Raw genomic sequence first — 17,756 nt, 5'->3', positions numbered from 1 at the left:
GGACTGCGGGGTGAGTCACCACTGTGCAGTTTTTGCCAGAATTAAAAAAGGCAAAAAAAAACTTTCCCCTGCTACCCAGCCACTGCCATCCCTCAAAACCTGGACCTTATGGTTGGTGGCCTCTGGCTGAAGAGGTGACCCTGGCCCCGGAGGTGATGACCTGTTCACCTGTCTGCACAGTCAGTAAGGTGGGTTAGGGCTGTCATTTACACATGTATGAGTGCTTTGGATGAGACGACCTTTTTGAAAAGGTATTCCGGTCTGCAGCCTTATTCTTCTCCTAAAACCATTCCCTCCATCAGCCTGGCCTACACTGCCTCTCTCCTCTCTGCTGCTTATTCACCCAGCTCTCCTGTGTTCTCTGCCCGTCTGCCCCCCCCCCCCCCCCCGCAACATGCATCTGTCTCAGCCTGCTTTCCTCTGAAGCAGCTGGGCTCTAGGATAAAATAGAATAAGATAAATAATAAATATGCGCTCTCTGAACTCAAAGAAATTACACCATCCTCTCTTCCTCTTCCTATTCTTTTGACCTCTGACCCTTTTAAGACTGTGGCATTGAAGCAGGATCCCAGGAAAGACAGATTCCACTGCATGCTGTAAAGTGCAGTATAAAGAGGGCATGGTTCTAATGCAGCCCACCTACACGGTCTTAAAGGATGATCCAATCTGAGTCCTCTAACACTCGAGACAGTAACCATATTTGCAAATGAAGGTGTCACATACACAAAAATAATAAAAATGATGTTGGTCAGTTGACGTTCCCTAATTTAAGCCTGTCCACAGCACACAGGAGTGACATTCGCTGCATATTTTACTTCACACACCAGTTTCAGAAACCCCCCCCACCCCCACCAAGGTGCAGCTGCAAGGTGCAGACACACCTCCTTGTATCTGTGTTCAATTGTGGGCCGTCCACACCTTCAGCTGCCTGGGGGGGGGGGGGGGGGGGGGGTTACACATGCATACATGCATGCACAATCACATGCACATACACATGCACATGCATGCGCACACTCATACACACATGCACATGCACACACACATGCATGCGCACACACATACGCACATGCACATACACACGCACATGCATGCACACACTCATACACATATGCACACGCACATGCATACGCACACACATACACACACGCACATGCATGCACACACACATACACGCATGCACATACACACGCACATGCATGTGCACACACATACACACATGCACATACACATGCACATGCACACACACAAGCATACACACATGCACATACACACATGCATGCACACACACATACATGCATGCACATACACACGCACATGCACGCACACACATACATGCATGCATAAATGCATGCACATGCACACGCTGGCACACTCACAAATGCTAACTTTTACTATTTTGTAAAAAAAAAAAGTTTGTAAAAGTTTTTTCACCAGGTCATGGAGCATTAAGAATGACCATCATATTATGACAGCGTGTCCAGCATCTCTTTTGCAAGGCAGCTACCAGGGCTACATGGATGACTCAAAGACACTGTCAGCTTCGAGAGCCATTGTGAGGAAGAACAAAGTATCAAACCAACATATCGATAATGAGTGACATGTGGACACTGACAGGTATCTGGCATCGAATTTCAAGAGCATCTCAACAAAAAACCAAAGACGGATCAAATGACAGATTTAACTTTGATAAACTTTTGCCTCAGATTACTGTTATGCTTTCAAAACTAATTACAAGGCTGAACACAGAAGTGAACAGTTTGATTGTTACTGTCATTTCAGAGCAGCATGTGAGGTTAGTACCCATAGCTAATGTTTTTCCTCTAAGGTTGTAGTGATAACACAAAACATTTACATTGTCTATTTGCAAAAGTCAACTCTATTATCTAACACAATTTTCCTTCTTTACTGTATATAAAATTCCAAGAAAACTGCAATATTTAATTACATTCTAAATGACCTGATGTCTTTCTGTGGTTAACACTTGGCCAAAGAATGAAAAAAACATTAAACATGTTGGACACAGCACACAGGAAACAAAAACTTGAAGATATATTACATTTTCCATATAGGTTATGTATTATGGAGCAGACGTTTGAAATAAAGCGTTCTGTAGAAGATAAAGTATCTAAAACAATCCTGGCAAATGCTCGTCATTTCAGTAGCTGCTTTAATACCACTGGAGTTAATCTGAGTGTATACTGTATATTTCCCCTAGAGCGAGGCGCCCCAGGCTGGCATTGTGCCTATGATACTTCAGTGCCAAATCATTGGAAGTATATTTTCTACATACAGAAAATACTCACTTACAGACGTTTGGCCACAGCGTAGTTTGCTACCTATGAGCAGTATGGGGAAGCAATAAAACCTCAGAATGCCCAAGAATATAAAAAAAATAAAAGCTTGTGTTGTGCGTAATACCAGTGGGATGCAATCCATATACGATATGCGAAACCTCCAAAGGTAGCTGAAAAGGGAAAGCATGCCGCTTCTTAGGGTGAAATGCGAACGAAATGCGTGGAGGAAGGCTGTCCTCATGATCATATCCCCGCCCCTGGGATCCTCCTTAAATTGTCCTAAACTCCCCCTGCTTGCGCTTTTTATTTCATTCGAAGGACATTGCGCGCTATTTTTAGCACACCTTGGGCTGGCTCCAGCTTCTGATATTTCTACGTGGTAATTTCCGTATTGTTTTTATGTCTTCTTCCTTCTGTGCTGACAATACTGTTTACCCCCTCGAAATTAAGTTTTTACGGGCTGATCTGCGAGCTCATTCCCTAGCGGAGGCTGAGGATTTTAAACCGGCTCGGCTGCAGACGCGCACTTGCGAGGAGCTGTTTATCTTTTAGCTAATTTAATCAGAGGACATTACGGAGAGGGGGTTGGGGAAGGACAGGCAACGATACAGAAAATCCAGCAAGATCGTGTGCTTGCGAGGGCTACAGCGGCCTTGATTGTATGTAAGTGAATGGCCACCCGTTTGGAAATTAGCTTGCTGTAGTGTTTACTTTGTTTTCGCGTCGGTATAGACAGGATTGACGTTGCATTAACGTTTCAGCATTTTCTGTCTGAAGGGCACATCTTCTACCTTTCCGCTGTCGCCTTCCTAACACGCTCATCCTGTGGTGATGGATGTTTATTTTCATTCGGATCACATTGACCTCGCTTGCATTAGCTAGCGTTAGCGCTAGCGTCCTAGCGCCGCCGACGCGTTTATTCTCATGAATTTCCATGTTCACTTGTGGCATCCGTGGTGCTTCTGTTTTGAAATGACTCGCCACAATTATCATTGCTTTGATACTTAAATTTCAGTGTCTTGGTTGTGATATGCAATGTGTTTTGCTCGGTAGCCCTTGCATACACTGTAGTTCTTGGTCTCCCGTCATATGCAGGCTTGCTGGCCGAAACACGCCGGCGCGTCGCTGTCTCTCGCCCAGCAAGCTGACTGGGAACTTCTGCTCCAAATTTAAGTTCATACTGATTTTCACTGGACGGACTCCCTGCACGTTCGCTTATTATGTTGATCGGATTAGCCTGCTAGCACCACATTATGTAATAAAGGCATGACGGCGGATCAGGGGCGCGCTCTCTAGTGCTCTGTAGAGCTTTCCAAACTGCAGGCATTTGCGAAATAGCGAACTTAGAAAAGTAGGAGAGTAAATTACCTAGAATAGCGGGGGTTTACGGAACAGCAGATTTTACTGTAGACACACGGTTGTTATCGTGACAATGCTCGGTAGACACAGTGCTGTATTTACAGTGTATTTAACGCTGGCTGCAGTTGATAAAGACACTTTGTGCGTGTCTGCCATGTTGTTCGGTAGCTGGCTCTTTTGCATGTTTGTGAATGGCGCCTGATAACAATGACACCACGGCTTAGCTGTCCTGAAATGACCCTGTATTTGAATACTGCCGTTTGCAGCTGCTTTCCATTCAGTGTTTGCTGTGCAATGGTGTAGATGTGTGCACTCCTTCCAGATCGCACCCTCTTATTCATCCTTACAGTGTCTTTCCCAAAAAGACAGAACAAAGTGAATGAGTACGCGATCTGCATGCAACCTATGCCGTCGCGTCACCGCATGTATCTGGAAGTGCGTGAGGGATCGGTGTGTTGGAAAGACTGGCGAGTTTGCAATGAATTCCGAATGACGAAAATGTTTAGAAATTAATTACCTCATGTATAAGAGTGTAGGGACGTAAACTCGCATCTCACGGCTTTATTGAAGTACAAGTATTGTTTTCACGGTCGGCATTGATACATAAAATCCCGTTTTTCATATTGAAATGCAGTAATTTAGTTACTTGTTGATTGAGCGGACGTTGTGTTTTGATACTCAGCTCACAGGTAACGCCAGCATGCTGTGCTGTCAGTTGATGCTAAAGGGAATTTTGGTTGCCAAAGCCCGCTGAGTAAACCCATCCTGCATGTGGAGTGATGTGCATACAGCGGAGAGCTGTGCGTGTTCTTGACCTGCCCCGTCCCGGGCCGTGTCGGTCAGGTGTGTGCAGAGGTTTGGCTGCGAGGTCATGTGATCACATCAGGGCAGCAGCACTTGCACAGGTACCCCCACAGAGATGCAGCCAGTCCCCTGCTCTCCGGCCCGGGCCCCAGTGCTACGTTAGCATAATGTTTGTGTTTTATATCTGCCCTCTGTGTTTGCATTTCAGAGCAAAGTGTTAAAAATGAGTGACCCGAGTGCAAAGGGCAATCAGGCCGTCTCTCAGAAAGACAAGGATGGAGCAGAGAAGAGAGGCCGAGGCCGACCGCGGAAACAGCCCAAGGTAAGGAGCCCAGGCATGTGAGGGTGCATACCACACACCAGCCAGCCTCTCAGCCAGGGTGCGTACCACACACCAGCCAGCCTCTCAGCCAGGGTGCGTACCACACACCAGCCAGCCTCTCAGCCAGGGTGCGTACCACACACCAGCCAGCCTCTCAGCCAGGGTGCGTACCACACACCAGCCAGCCTCTCAGCCAGGGTGCGTACCACACACCAGCCAGCCTCTCAGCCACGGTGCATACCACACACCAGCCTCTCAGCCACGGTGCATACCACACACCAGCCTCTCAGTCAGGTAACAGGAAAGTGATTAAAGGGGCAGGCTGGCACTTTTAGGGAACTATTCTTGCTGTATTACTAATTCTTGCTATAAGTGACTTGGGATTGCGATGTCTCGGTGCCTCACATTATAGCTATCATACCTGCACACCCCAGCCCACCTCATCCTGAGCTTAAGACTGTACATCCACAGCGTAGAGAGTGAGACTGGTGCTCTGTAGGTCCACTCTGGTCTGGTTTGCGGAGCTGTGAGTAACTCTGTGAGAGACTGCACTGAGCGGGGATGGCAGGCAGTGTGCCAGCGTGTCGCATGTGTGACGGGCAGTGTGCCAGCGTGTCGCATGTTTGTGTGAGACTGTGACGGGCAGTGTGCCAGCGTGTGGCATGTTTGTGTGAGACTGTGACGGGCAGTGTGCCAGCGTGTTGCATGTGTGACGGGCAGTGTGCCAGCGTGTCGCATGTTTGTGTGAGACTGTGACGGGCAGTGTGCCAGCGTGTCGCATGTTTGTGTGAGACTGTGACGGGCAGTGTGCCAGCGTGTCGCATGTTTGTGTGAGACTGTGACGGGCAGTGTGCCAGTGTGTCGCATGTGTGACGGGCAGTGTGCCAGCGTGTCGCATGTGTGACGGGCAGTGTGCCAGCGTGTCGCATGTTTGTGTGAGACTGTGACGGGCAGTGTGCCAGCGTGTCGCATGTGTGACGGGCAGTGTGCCAGCGTGTCGCATGTTTGTGTGAGACTGTGACGGGCAGTGTGCCAGCGTGTCGCATGTTTGTGTGAGACTGTGACGGGCAGTGTGCCAGCGTGTCGCATGTTTGAGATCATAGAGGACGAATGTGTCAGTTCCAGGCTTGTTTCAAAGGACAGCCGTTCTCAAGGGAAAAACATCACAGGAAATTTAAAGCTCAGGTTCGACCCAGTGGAATTAAGACTCTTTCACCCGATTAACATTTTAAGGGCTGTATTTCCTCTGCGTTTCTTGAGTGGTGCGGAAACAGGTACAGATGATCATGCATCTCTGAGTAACAAGGCCAGCTGTTTAAATCTGCTGTAAATGCTTTTATCCATAGACTTTGATTTTACAGCCGCCCCTGCCCTTTGCTCCTGAGGTGAGACAGGGATGTTTTGTTCTTGTTTTTGAGCTTGTGTTTGAAAGCCTGTGTAAATTGGAGATTGGCACGTTACTGTGCCTATCGGAAAGAGAACTGATTGCAGTCCTGGAGCTGCAGCGTCAGGGCAGAGTCCTGTTCCTGCTGCAGACCCCAACGCTTCCTCCTGCAGGTGCGCTTTGCACACAGCCGGCCGTCACTGTGATTGCTGATGCTGAAAGCGTTTCTGTGAAAACTGTCGTTTCAAGGCGTTTCCACTGAAGTTTCAGCGAAACCAGAGCCCGCCCCTAAATTCATTCAGCTTTTGGAGGCACCCGCTTGCTTGCTGTCCCCTGATGCTGTTTGAAGGGAAGTAATCATAATAATCATATAACTAACTAATAATGTAACTAACTATATGTAATGAGTTTAAGAATCAGCACTTTTATTATAAAGAATAGATCTTAAGTCTTTACTATAAACTATAGTGCATCATAATTTGATTATGAATGAATCTATGCATTTTGCTTTCCATTTCATGTTTTAAGGTGCATACAAAACATGCCATGCTGGGGGAGTTATACAGTGTGAAACAGATTGTTACTCAGGAGAGTGCAGCCTCTTCCATCTGGTGCTGATACAGGAGCAGGTTTAATGTAGCCTCAGCATTGAGTGACGCCTCCCTGGCTTCCCGAAGGGCTCCTGGCTCTCTATTTAGAGTGTATGGGTTTGCTCTTCCATGCTGAGTGGCAGTGAAGGTCGGGCTCTGCGCCTCTGTGTCGGATGGATGAAAGAAAGCTGTACCTGGGTTATTGTGCCGCTATAGTCATTTTCTGTGGACCGTTTACTCTGCAGACATGCTGTCACATGGCTCTCCAGACTCTCCCTGGTCTGTGGGATGTGTGAATATGAGGCAACTGTAGGGGATACAATTACCCAGACTCCTACAGCGGCTGCCAGGAACGGTGCGAACCTCAAGGATCATGCAGTGAATTGACGGACTTCGTTGTGCTATTTTTTATGGTCTTTCCTGTTAAAGTGTTGTAAGATGGTTAGTGTCCAGCAGAACGGTTAAACACGCCTCAGTGAGGGGTAGATAGAGGATGATGCAAAAAGCCTCTGTATTTTGCGTACCATTTGTCAAAGTGCAAACATGTGCATCTAATATATTAATTCCAGAATGCATTGCAAAATTAAATGTCTGAAATTTCAGGGACTCTGTTCTGTATAAATAAGAGCTGATATCTGCGCTCACCCGCAGCTTTCGGCTCCTGATGAGGCCTGTTCTCCATGCAGACACGGACACGCCGTTTCCCTGCACACTCACAGCTGTGCACTGGGGAGAATCTCTCCCGTCTCTGCTGCGAGGCTGGGTGAGAACGCGGCCTCCCGGCCACAGCGCTGCGCTGCCACCTTCTTGCAGGGCCACTTCCATTGCTCATGTTTTACAGATCTAAAGCAGGCCCTTTGCTCATGGGTGGCACAGCAGGGTCCACAGCGCCCCCCTGTGGCCGGAGGCCAGACTCACTCAGATCTGAAGCTTGCTGTGGCAATGCAGCTCTGTCTGAAGTGGGTCATGGGGATTGCGGCTGAGGTGTTTCTGGATCTTTGAGTAAAAGTGCAGCGCGCTGCTTCCTGCTGCAGGACGCGTGAAGCTGCTTCCTCGCTGCCCATTCGCAAGACGCGGCCCGTCGACCCGTTTCCGTCTTGAGGCTTGACTCTGGAGACCTGGAAGGCCTGCTGTTCTACTGTCAGCCTCTGCAGTGGCCTGGGAGGACCAAGGTTGCCCTCAGAGGAACGTTACCTTCCCCAGTCATACTTGCAGTTTACATTTTTATGGACCAGCACAGCAAATGCATCGAACATAGTGTGCATAATGTCAGGTGTGTTTTCAGGCGACTGGATTATTACCTTATCCTAAAGAGTGCTGAACGGCTGGCCTCAGTCACCTGTGTGCAGGTGCAGGGAGGGAGAAGCACCTTCTCTCTCCATCCTCGCCTCAGACACCGAAGGCTCTTCTTTCGGGCCTTGTGCCCTTTCTTTGTCCTTCAGCCTGTCTAACCGGTGTAGCCATTGGCAGTGTTGTACTGTCACTGATTATTACTGCCCCACCTTACTCTCACAGTGCAGCTGGGTGTGCTTTCCTGCTCCTGATTGGTCTATACACACTTCATCATATTTCTGCTGCAGTTATTACTTAATGTAATGAGTACAGATTATTATTGTTAGTTTTAACCTCTGAATGGTTATTTCCCCCACAGGAGCCCAGTGGGTCTCCCACTCCAAAGAGACCCAGAGGCAGACCGAAGGGCAGCAAGAACAAGACCACCAGCAAGAGCAAAGTAAGCTCCTCCCACTGTGACATTGTCAGCCATGTCTGATGCATGTCCTCTTTCTGTTGTATGGGCCCAGCTGAAACTGTTCTGTGGCCTGACGCAGGGTACCTGGGTACGATCCCAGCGGTCAGTGTGCAAGGTGCTGTGTCTGCACTGTCACCAGTGTAAGACTGTTTTTGTTTTCCTGTACTGGTAATTGGGCAGGGGAATTTACTGCAGTAAAATACTCCACTTCCCACAATCCTAAGGGCTTTCCACTCTAGCGCTCGCTGCAGGTGCAGCAGTCGTCCGCTGGCTTCCAATCTGACACCCCCTCATTGTTCCCACTGTCGGCGGTCACCATGGTGACGGCAGACATTCTCTCTGCCCGTGGCCCAGTGTGCTGGCTCCCAGCAGCTGCTCTCCAGCCCAGACCACGCACTCGCTGCTGTCAGCCTGCACAATAATATCCTATGAACCCGATAACCTCCCGCCAGTCTCCGCCTCGGAAGTGCCCTCTGGTGGCAGCTTTTATCACTACATGGTCACATTTTAATGCATTACGGAGAAAGTTTGGATGAGGTTTACACTACAAAACTGAGTTTCTGTGTACTGATAGTTGTCTGTCACTTACAAAATATTGATGGCTTGGCTTCATTACTTGATCCGACAAGTAAACTGGTAGCATAATTTCTGACTCTTAGTCAACTGACCTTAATATTGACTCCGTTACTGTAGTTAAGTGATCCTGCTAATCATGGAGGTTGGTTTGAGGTGGTAATTTGCTCTTTTGTGTGAGCTGTAGCAGTGATGGAGACAGTCTGAGGTGGACTTATCATTTTAAAGAGTTTGGAAGGAATGAAAGTGTGTAAAATGTGTGTTTGTTTTGAACAGAAAGCTGTGGGCGCTGTCGAGGAGAAGCGCAGGGGCAGGCCCAAGAAGGAGGTAAGATGATGTTCCGCACCGCTGGGGGCGTGTTTCCGGGCCGCTGGGGGTGTGTTTCCGGGCCGCTGGGGGTGTGTTTCCGGGCCGCTGGGGGCGTGTTTCCGGGCCGCTGGGGGCGTGTTTCCTCACCGCTCGCCGCTGGGGGCGTGTTTCCTCACCGCTCGCCGCTGGGGGCGTGTTTCCGGGCCGCTGGGGGTGTGTTTCCGCACCGCTCGCGGCTAGGGGCGTGTTTCCGGGCCGCTGGGGGCGTGTTTCCGGGCCGCTGGGGGCGTGTTTCCGCACCGCTCGCCGCTGGGGGCGTGTTTCCGCACCGCTCGCCGCTGGGGGCGTGTTTCCGCACCGCTCGCCGCTGGGGGCGTGTTTCCGCACCGCTCACGGCTGGGGGCGTGTGTCTGCACCGCTCGCCGCTGGGGGCGTGTTTCCGCACCGCTCGCCGCTGGGGGCGTGTTTCCGCACCGCTCGCCGCTGGGGGCGTGTTTCCGCACCGCTCGCCGCTGGGGGCGTGTGTCTGCACCGCTCGCTGCTGGGGGCGCGTTTCCGCACCGCTGGGGGCGTGTTTCCGGGCCGCTCGCGGCTGGGGGCGCGTTTCCGCACCGCTCGCGGCTGGGGGCGTGTTTCCGCACCGCTCGCGGCTGGGGGCGTGTTTCCGCACCGCTCGCGGCTGGGGGCGTGTTTCCGCACCGCTCGCGGCCGGGAGTGTGTTTCCGGGCCGCTGGGGGCACGTTTCCGCACCGCTCGCTGCTGGGGGCGCGTTTCCGCACCGCTGGGGGCGTGTTTCCGGGCCGCTCGCGGCTGGGGGCGCGTTTCCGCACTGCTCGCGGCTGGGGGCGCGTTTCCGCACGGCTCGCGGCTGGGGGCGCGTTTCCGGGCCGCTCGCCGCTGGGGGCGCGTTTCCGGGCCGCTCGCCGCTGGGGGCGCGTTTCCGGGCCGCTCGCCGCTGGGGGCGTGTTTCCGGGCCGCTCGCCGCTGGGGGCGTGTTTCCGGGCCGCTGGCCGCTGGGGGCGTGTTTCCGGGCCGCTGGGGGCGTGTTTCCGGGCCGCTGGGGGCGTGTTTCCGGGCCGCTGGGGGCGCGTTTCCGCACCGCTCGCCGCTGGGGGCGCGTTTCCGCACGGCTGGGGGCGTGTTTCCGCACCGCTGGGCGTTTTGTGCCATTGGCATTGGCCATTCAGTGTTTTTACCCTTTACTGGTTAAACAGTAGTTTGATGCAACCAATTAACTGAGTGATCATTCCCTTTGTAGTATTTGGCTCAGTGAACACTGGCAGTAAGTCTAGCATTTCGGGGTCTTTAGCGTTAATGACCCACTCAAAGGTGCCACTCAGCGGTTAAGTGTGTTTCTCTCCTATGTGCTGCTGAGCTCACATAAGCCAGTGCTTAGTCCAGGCTGGAGTCCCAGCTCAGGAGGGGGAAAGGTTTTCCGCTCCCCATTCGGTTTCTCTTTTTTGTCTAGCATGGGTAATTAATTTTGTCATATCATTTCATCTCAGGGAACAGGAATGCAAACGTGTCCAAAACAGTGTAATCTCGGGTGTGTGGGTAGAGAGATACTGTAAGCTTTGGAGAGAATGCTGTTGAGACTTTACACCCATTCTATTCATATCTCCCTTATGGTAAGCTTTCAGTCCCTGGAGTATTCTCTTCCATCTTTCTATTTCACTTTGACAGCATCTGACATTTTATGAATGTTTTTGTTTTTGTTAGTTAAAGTAGCTGAGTTTTGCTGAGTTTGGTTGAACAGATCATTTGTAATCTGATGCGTCTCCGTTTGAACGCTGGTTGCCGGTGTTTTCGGACGCTGAGGTGTTGTGGGTTTGCGTCTGTGTGGTGCAGAAACGGGCTGCTGGCCCGTGCCCCGTGCCGCTTGGGGGAGAGTGCAGCGATTACCCGGCAGGCTGGCCATTCCTGCGCTGCAGGAGAGGTGACTGGCCCCGTGCCCCGTGCCGCTTGGGGGAGAGTGCAGCGATTACCCGGCAGGCTGGCCCGTGCCCCGTGCCGCTTGGGGGAGAGTGCAGCGATTACCCGGCAGGCTGGCCCATGCCCCGTGCCGCTTGGGGGAGAGTGCAGCGATTACCCGGCAGGCTGGCCCATGCCCCGTGCCGCTTGGGGGAGAGTGCAGCGATTACCCGGCAGGCTGGCCATTCCTGCGCTGCAGGAGAGGTGACTGGCCCCGTGCCCCGTGCCGCTTGGGGGGAGAGTGCAGCGATTACCCGGCAGGCTGGCCCATGCCCCGTGCCGCTTGGGGGAGAGTGCAGCGATTACCCGGCAGGCTGGCCCGTGCCCCGTGCCGCTTGGGGGAGAGTGCAGCGATTACCCGGCAGGCTGGCCCATGCCCCGTGCCGCTTGGGGGAGAGTGCAGCGATTACCCGGCAGGCTGGCCATTCCTGCGCTGCAGGAGAGGTGACTGGCCCCGTGCCCCGTGCCGCTTGGGGGAGAGTGCAGCGATTACCCGGCAGGCTGGCCCGTGCCCCGTGCCGCTTGGGGGAGAGTGCAGCGATTACCCGGCAGGCTGGCCCATGCCCCGTGCCGCTTGGGGGAGAGTGCAGCGATTACCCGGCAGGCTGGCCCATGCCCCGTGCCGCTTGGGGGAGAGTGCAGCGATTACCCGGCAGGCTGGCCATTCCTGCGCTGCAGGAGAGGTGACTGGCCCCGTGCCCCGTGCCGCTTGGGGGAGAGTGCAGCGATTACCCGGCAGGCTGGCCATTCCTGTGCTGCAGGAGAGGTGACTGGCCCCGTGCCCCGTGCCGCTTGGGGGAGAGTGCAGCGATTACCCGGCAGGCTGGCCCATGCCCCGTGCCGCTTGGGGGAGAGTGCAGCGATTACCCAGCAGGCTGGCCCGTGCCCCGTGCCGCTTGGGGGAGAGTGCAGCGATTACCCGGCAGGCTGGCCATTCCTGCGCTGCAGGAGAGGTGACTGGCTGTGCATTGCTTTGCAGGAGAAAGAAGAGCAGGGAGCGAAGGAGTCCTCTGAGGAAGAGGAGGAGGACGAAGAGCAGTAACTGCCGCTACTGTGCACTACCTCATCATTCAACGTACTGACTTCCTGTCAATCACAGCTGGACTGAAACTCCAAAACCACCCCACCCCCGGTTCTCACCCCCCACAGAGGGGGGGTGTGGTCTTATATACCTGATACTTGCAACGGCACTGGAAGGAAACTTTTCTATATAAATATATCTGTAATGATTATGTTCTGCCTATCCATATTTATGTATCTGTAAAAGAAAAGGACTAACTGGCAACTCCCCACTGTTTCATAGCAGGCTTTCAGACCAGTGCACATGGTGGTCTTTCCTACTGGGCAAAGTTGAATTTGTGTATTTACTTTTCCTCCTTTGTAATTTTGTTGATTGTGTGTGTGTTTGCGTGGTAATTCCAGAGAAATTGACTCCTTTCATTCATTTAGGCTAGGGATGGTTATGAGGTAGATTGTTGTAGCGTATTGTGGTGAGTGCTTCTGCCCTTGGTCCTAGTGTGTAGTGTTTTGTAGCCGACCTCTGCATAGTGTAGCTCCACAGAAGTTCAGTTCCTGCCTCCCTCCTTTACCGAATACATAGGTTGTCGTTTTAAAAGGTGCTTTTTGTTGCATGAGACCTGAAAGCATTGTACATGTTTTTATTATACTACTGTCAGAGTGTTTGTAGTGAGGGGTGAATGTAGCAGAAGGAGGTGAAGGGCCGCCGTTACGCGGTGGTTTTGTTGGAGTGTGTAGCGGGCCACTGACATGGTGCTAAAAGGGTAGGTCACTTGCTGGGCAGCCAAACATGGCACAGAAGTGGCAGGGCTGCTGTAGTACTGCAGTGCTCTTTCATTCAGGTCAGTCTAGCATTAAAGCCAGCAGCTGTAGAACTCCCTCACTTGCCTGCCTGTCTGAATGGTGTGCTTGAATGCCAGGGAGTGGCTGAGTTAAACTCTTCAGTTAAGCCCTGGAGGGGAGGGGGGGATGTGTCCCCACCTCTGGTTCAATCTGGGATTTTTTTTTTTTTTTTACCTCACTTGCTGCAGGCAGTCTGGCTGCACTCAGGTAGCGGAGGAGGAATCGTCAGCAAACCGCAAACTTTAGAGAAAATGATGAATATAAAAAGCCTGGGATGATATCCCCATGTGAGGAGTTTAACAGATTGTTTTAAATTGGAAGGGCAGAGCATTTTGGGGGGGGCATTTCAGGTCCTGTTTTGCTGCTTGTGTAAACGTTTTTAATATGGTGTATTTTCCGTCTCTTCTCTCCTGGGGTGTGGGGCTCCTCCCACTCTCAGCCTGCAGTGCATGCTGCAGCTCAGTTATCCGGTGTACTGCTACTGGGCGGCCTCTGGCCACGCCCACTCCATACCTCACTCTACCACAGCTGACTTGATCTTACATTTAACTGGTTCAATTGTATATAATTCTGGGAAGAGGGAGAGACTCCCACATGCTGGGATGGTCTTTGTAGGTTCTGATGTGTTGGCAGTTTGGATTGTTAACTCATTACTTTTAAACATTTGTTTTGGGGTTTAAAGATGTCCGCTTAGTGTGGGCGGTGCACACACACACACACACACACACACACACACACCCCCTCATCTGTGAAAGTCTGGCTTTCTATGGAAATGGTCTTGCACTGCACAGTGATGTGACACAAACCGAACTCGTCAGGGACACGTCAAAGAAATTGTCCACTTCTGTAAACCTCCACTGAGAGAGGGGTGAGTTTCTGTGGTGTGTTAGTGCCAGGTGGGAGGGGCTGCAATGGGAGGTTACCACGGCTACGCTGCCGATACAGCGCCACTCACCTGGAGGGGTGGGTTACCTCGCCAAAAGGCTGTTCTCATAGAAACGGACACTGCCTAGTCCTGCGCTTTCCTGCCATTTAAATATTAGTCATGGAGTTGGACATTCTCTGGGCGGAGGAGACATTCCCTTTGTGTCCCCGCACTGTCATCATTTTGCAGTGTTTACGTGTGTGTGCGCGTGTGCGCATGTGCGTGCGCATGTGTGTGTGTATGTGCGTCTGCACACCCCAAAACATTTTGAATACAAGATTGTGAATAGTGCATTCTAATATTACATTTTTGTTAAAGGGATTCTTTGTACTAGTCCAATTGGTGTAAGCATTAAATACTGTTGCTTTTTCTGAAGCGATTAGTGTACAGTTATTGAATGCACACTGTCACCTGGACTTATTTCAAAATGGAGTATAATGGCTGGTACAACTGTTTTTCTTTGAACATTTTTTACTCGTATTTGTCTTCTGTTCTCACATGGTCTTTGTGTAGATTATGTTCTCCTGGCCACAAGCTTTGGCCCTAGATACCTCTGATACAGTCACACTAAAATGGTTGCAGCGTTTGGTACAAATACCTGCAGAAGTGTGGGGTCAGGCCCCATTCTCCTGCTGTTTCAGAGAGACGCTGAGGATTGCCTCTATCCCTTCTGTGGTGTCTGCTTCTCAAACCCTCTCGAGAAATTCTCCATATTCATTTTTATATTATTCAGAAAACATGTCTTGACTTTTTGAGGGAGAAAATATCAAATGGTGTGCGGATATAAACCCCAGACACTCAGAAAATCAGAAGTCATGAGCCTCAGGAATATGATGGTGTGCCGTATGGCCTGTCTTTTTTTTTTTGGAAATTTTGCTAATATTTTGAGGAAAGCATATTTGTAGTGAAGTGGGCTCATCTTGGAGTTCTGGGCTGTAGTTCCAGACCCTCAGAGGGAGGAGCACCGAGATGCAGTTGGGAAGACACGCACTGCAATGTACCTTTGTAATGAACTGAGTGAAGCATTACTGTGTTGTGTGTGAGCAGATATATGTAATAAATACAGCGTTGTTTTTCAGTATCAGGTCCTGCTTTTTAATGTTCCACGATGTGTGCTGGTGTGACTGCAGTCCAGGCAGGGCCGGTCAGAGGCAGGCACATTTCATTTGGTGGATAAGGCCCACTCGCCGTCCTCACAGTCCCTCAGAATTAAAGAACCGTTTGTGTAATTGCTTCCAGCTGGCTGTTCCTCCACTGATTGAAGTGAAAGTGACCGACTGCAGCACTGGTGAAAAGCCAAAGTGCTGCTGAGCGTGGAGTTGGAAGGAAAGCGCAGTGACAGGAGGCACTGTTTCACTTCCACTGACTCATGGCAGAGACTCTCCAAGCAAGGCGTTTGATGAGACCATATACACAACCACACACTGGGAACAGCCAATAAAATAACGTGCTTGTTTCAACTAATGCAGTAATACCGAGAAGTGCTACAACTACAGCTACTGAACCCCATACGGAGCCAGTCCTGGCCTTGCTGACCCTCCCAGGCCCACTCAGACACTGCGGTTCTCTCAGCTTTCTGACTTTGGGTCCCTGCTTTCTGCAGCACTTGTATAACTTAATTTAAGGTTCAGCTGCTTGTGTCTGCTCCTCTCAGTATGGCTCCTGTTAGTTTTTGATGTTTAGTGAAATTGTTGGTATGGTTGACTTAATCATAGTGACTTCATACTGATGGCTTAGCCCATAAAGGAATCAGGCTCAGTGACCAAGCTAGGAAGATGCCCTTAGAAAAAACACTGCCAGCCCCCTCTGCAATGGAATGCTCAGTCCAATCAATGAACATGCCTCCGCTGTGTGGGGAAACACAGCCCTGTCTCTCCTTCCCACCCTCCAACCTACAGACCACCTCACACACCAACACCTCAGTGGCATTTAGATTAGGAAAATCAGTCAGAACCTCAAACTCAGTCCAAACTGAGCTACTCACTCTCAGCCTCATCAGTCTCTACATTACCCCTGCTATCACAATGGTGTCTGCATCCAATAATCCTGCTGTATTTCTGGATAACAATCTGTCCTTTACTGAAAACAGAACAACGTTTACCTGGAGCTGTCCATTCTTTCTTTACCATTTCTACAAAATCCATCTGTTCCTTACTACATATGCTGCCCAGCTCACTGTCCAGGCACTCCTGCAGTCATAACTGGACTGGAGCTCTCTCCTTGCCGGTCTCTCTTAATGTGCCATCAGACCCAGCTCATACAGAATGCTGCTGCTCTTCTGTAACCAGAAAAAAATACTTATATGTCATGCCTCTCTTCATCTCCCTTCACAGTTTAGCAGCTGAGGCAAGAATAAAATACACATCTCTGATCCCAGCCTGTGAGACAGCAAGAGGAGCTGCCCCCTCTGACCTTCAATCCACTAACATACACTCCTGCCAGACCATTTCACTCCACAACCTAACGTCACCTTGCTATCCCTCTCCAAAAGGGTCCACCTCCTCAGTCATGTCTATTCTCATGGCCTCCCAATGGTGGAATGAGTTCCCCAAAGCAGTCCAAAACTGCCAAATCACTGACCATCCTCTCCTGCAGACTGAAAACTCATCTGCTCAACTAACACTGAACTCTAAGTATTCATGCCATATCCTAAACCAAACCGCCTCTCACACCTACTATGGCTCTGAAATGTCTGCTAAATTAGTAATTGTAACTTCACACCACTCAAGATGTGCTGAAATATAGGAGTTTCAACCAGAACACAAATTACACAAAAAACCTTTAAGATGTGGGAAGGAAGTGAGGCCTTTACACACTTGGACGGTTGTACAGATGTGATGATGGGGTAACTGTTAAAATGGAGTTAAATTCAAGCGGTAGCTCCAGAAAAAAATCGCACATAAGAGCTAATTTATGCTATAAAACGGACGAAGTCGCACATAACGACATCTCTGACCTTCATACAGGCCTTAGAACAGAACACAGGAGAATAGCGCATTCTTCTCCAGCAACCATTACAGACGTAAAAACTGAAACTGCTGCAAAGGTCTTTGACCACAACTTTCGGAGAAAATGGTTCATCGGGTAAAATCACGTAAATAAAAGACAAACGAGGGAGAGGTTTCACATGTGCTACGGAAAATCCCGTGAGCGTGGGGGTCCATTCCCACAAAGCACCTTCAGAAGGCAGGACAGAAACAGGAGCAAATTTGCGACACTTACTCTCCAGCGCAGCGGTGTTTTGTAAGTGTATGAGACCGACCTGTAGCTGCTTTAATGTTTTAGTGTGTGAGTTTTCATACATACGCGATCGCTAACAATATGGTAATCATAAACAACTATTTTTCCTTTGAATCTCAGCAATGTGGATCACCGTGCAAGAGTCATGCAGTTCGGTAACTGTAAGGATGGCGACATTTGTTATTACACGTAACACCTAACTGAACGTTTACCACTTGGTTGATATATTTTACTATATTTACATGTCTTAAAATACTTTTAGACCTCACATCTTTTGTGTATCCTAGCGCTCAGCTAAAAGTTGGCAGGGAAGAAATTCACGTCCAAACAGGGTGCTTGCGTTTGGCGACCTCAGCCACCTGCGCGCAGGCGAAG

The 17,756-nt window shown here is 50.5% G+C and overlaps 1 protein-coding gene across 2 annotated transcripts; it reads left to right on the top strand.

The window, feature by feature from the left end:
• Window positions 1-2,611: 2,611 nt before the first annotated feature.
• LOC118779700 (high mobility group protein HMG-I/HMG-Y-like) lies at window positions 2,612-14,305 on the top strand. 2 transcript variants are annotated; one of them, XM_036531901.1, is made up of 5 exons: window positions 2,612-2,673; window positions 4,666-4,779; window positions 8,405-8,485; window positions 9,353-9,403; window positions 12,336-14,305. In XM_036531901.1, exons 2-5 carry the CDS (start codon window positions 4,681-4,683, stop codon window positions 12,396-12,398), a joined length of 294 nt encoding a protein of 97 aa, XP_036387794.1. In that variant the 5' UTR covers window positions 2,612-2,673; window positions 4,666-4,680; the 3' UTR covers window positions 12,399-14,305. The 2 variants fall into 2 exon arrangements, with proteins under 2 accessions (XP_036387794.1, XP_036387795.1); XM_036531902.1 differs by lacking the exon at window positions 2,612-2,673 and adding an exon at window positions 2,686-2,957.
• The last annotated feature ends 3,451 nt before the right edge of the window (window positions 14,306-17,756 follow it).

The sequence above is a fragment of the Megalops cyprinoides genome, chromosome 6 (assembly GCF_013368585.1).
Source record: "Megalops cyprinoides isolate fMegCyp1 chromosome 6, fMegCyp1.pri, whole genome shotgun sequence".
Classification (NCBI taxonomy): Eukaryota; Metazoa; Chordata; class Actinopteri; order Elopiformes; family Megalopidae; genus Megalops; species Megalops cyprinoides.
This window is presented reverse-complemented; position numbering and strand designations above follow the sequence as displayed.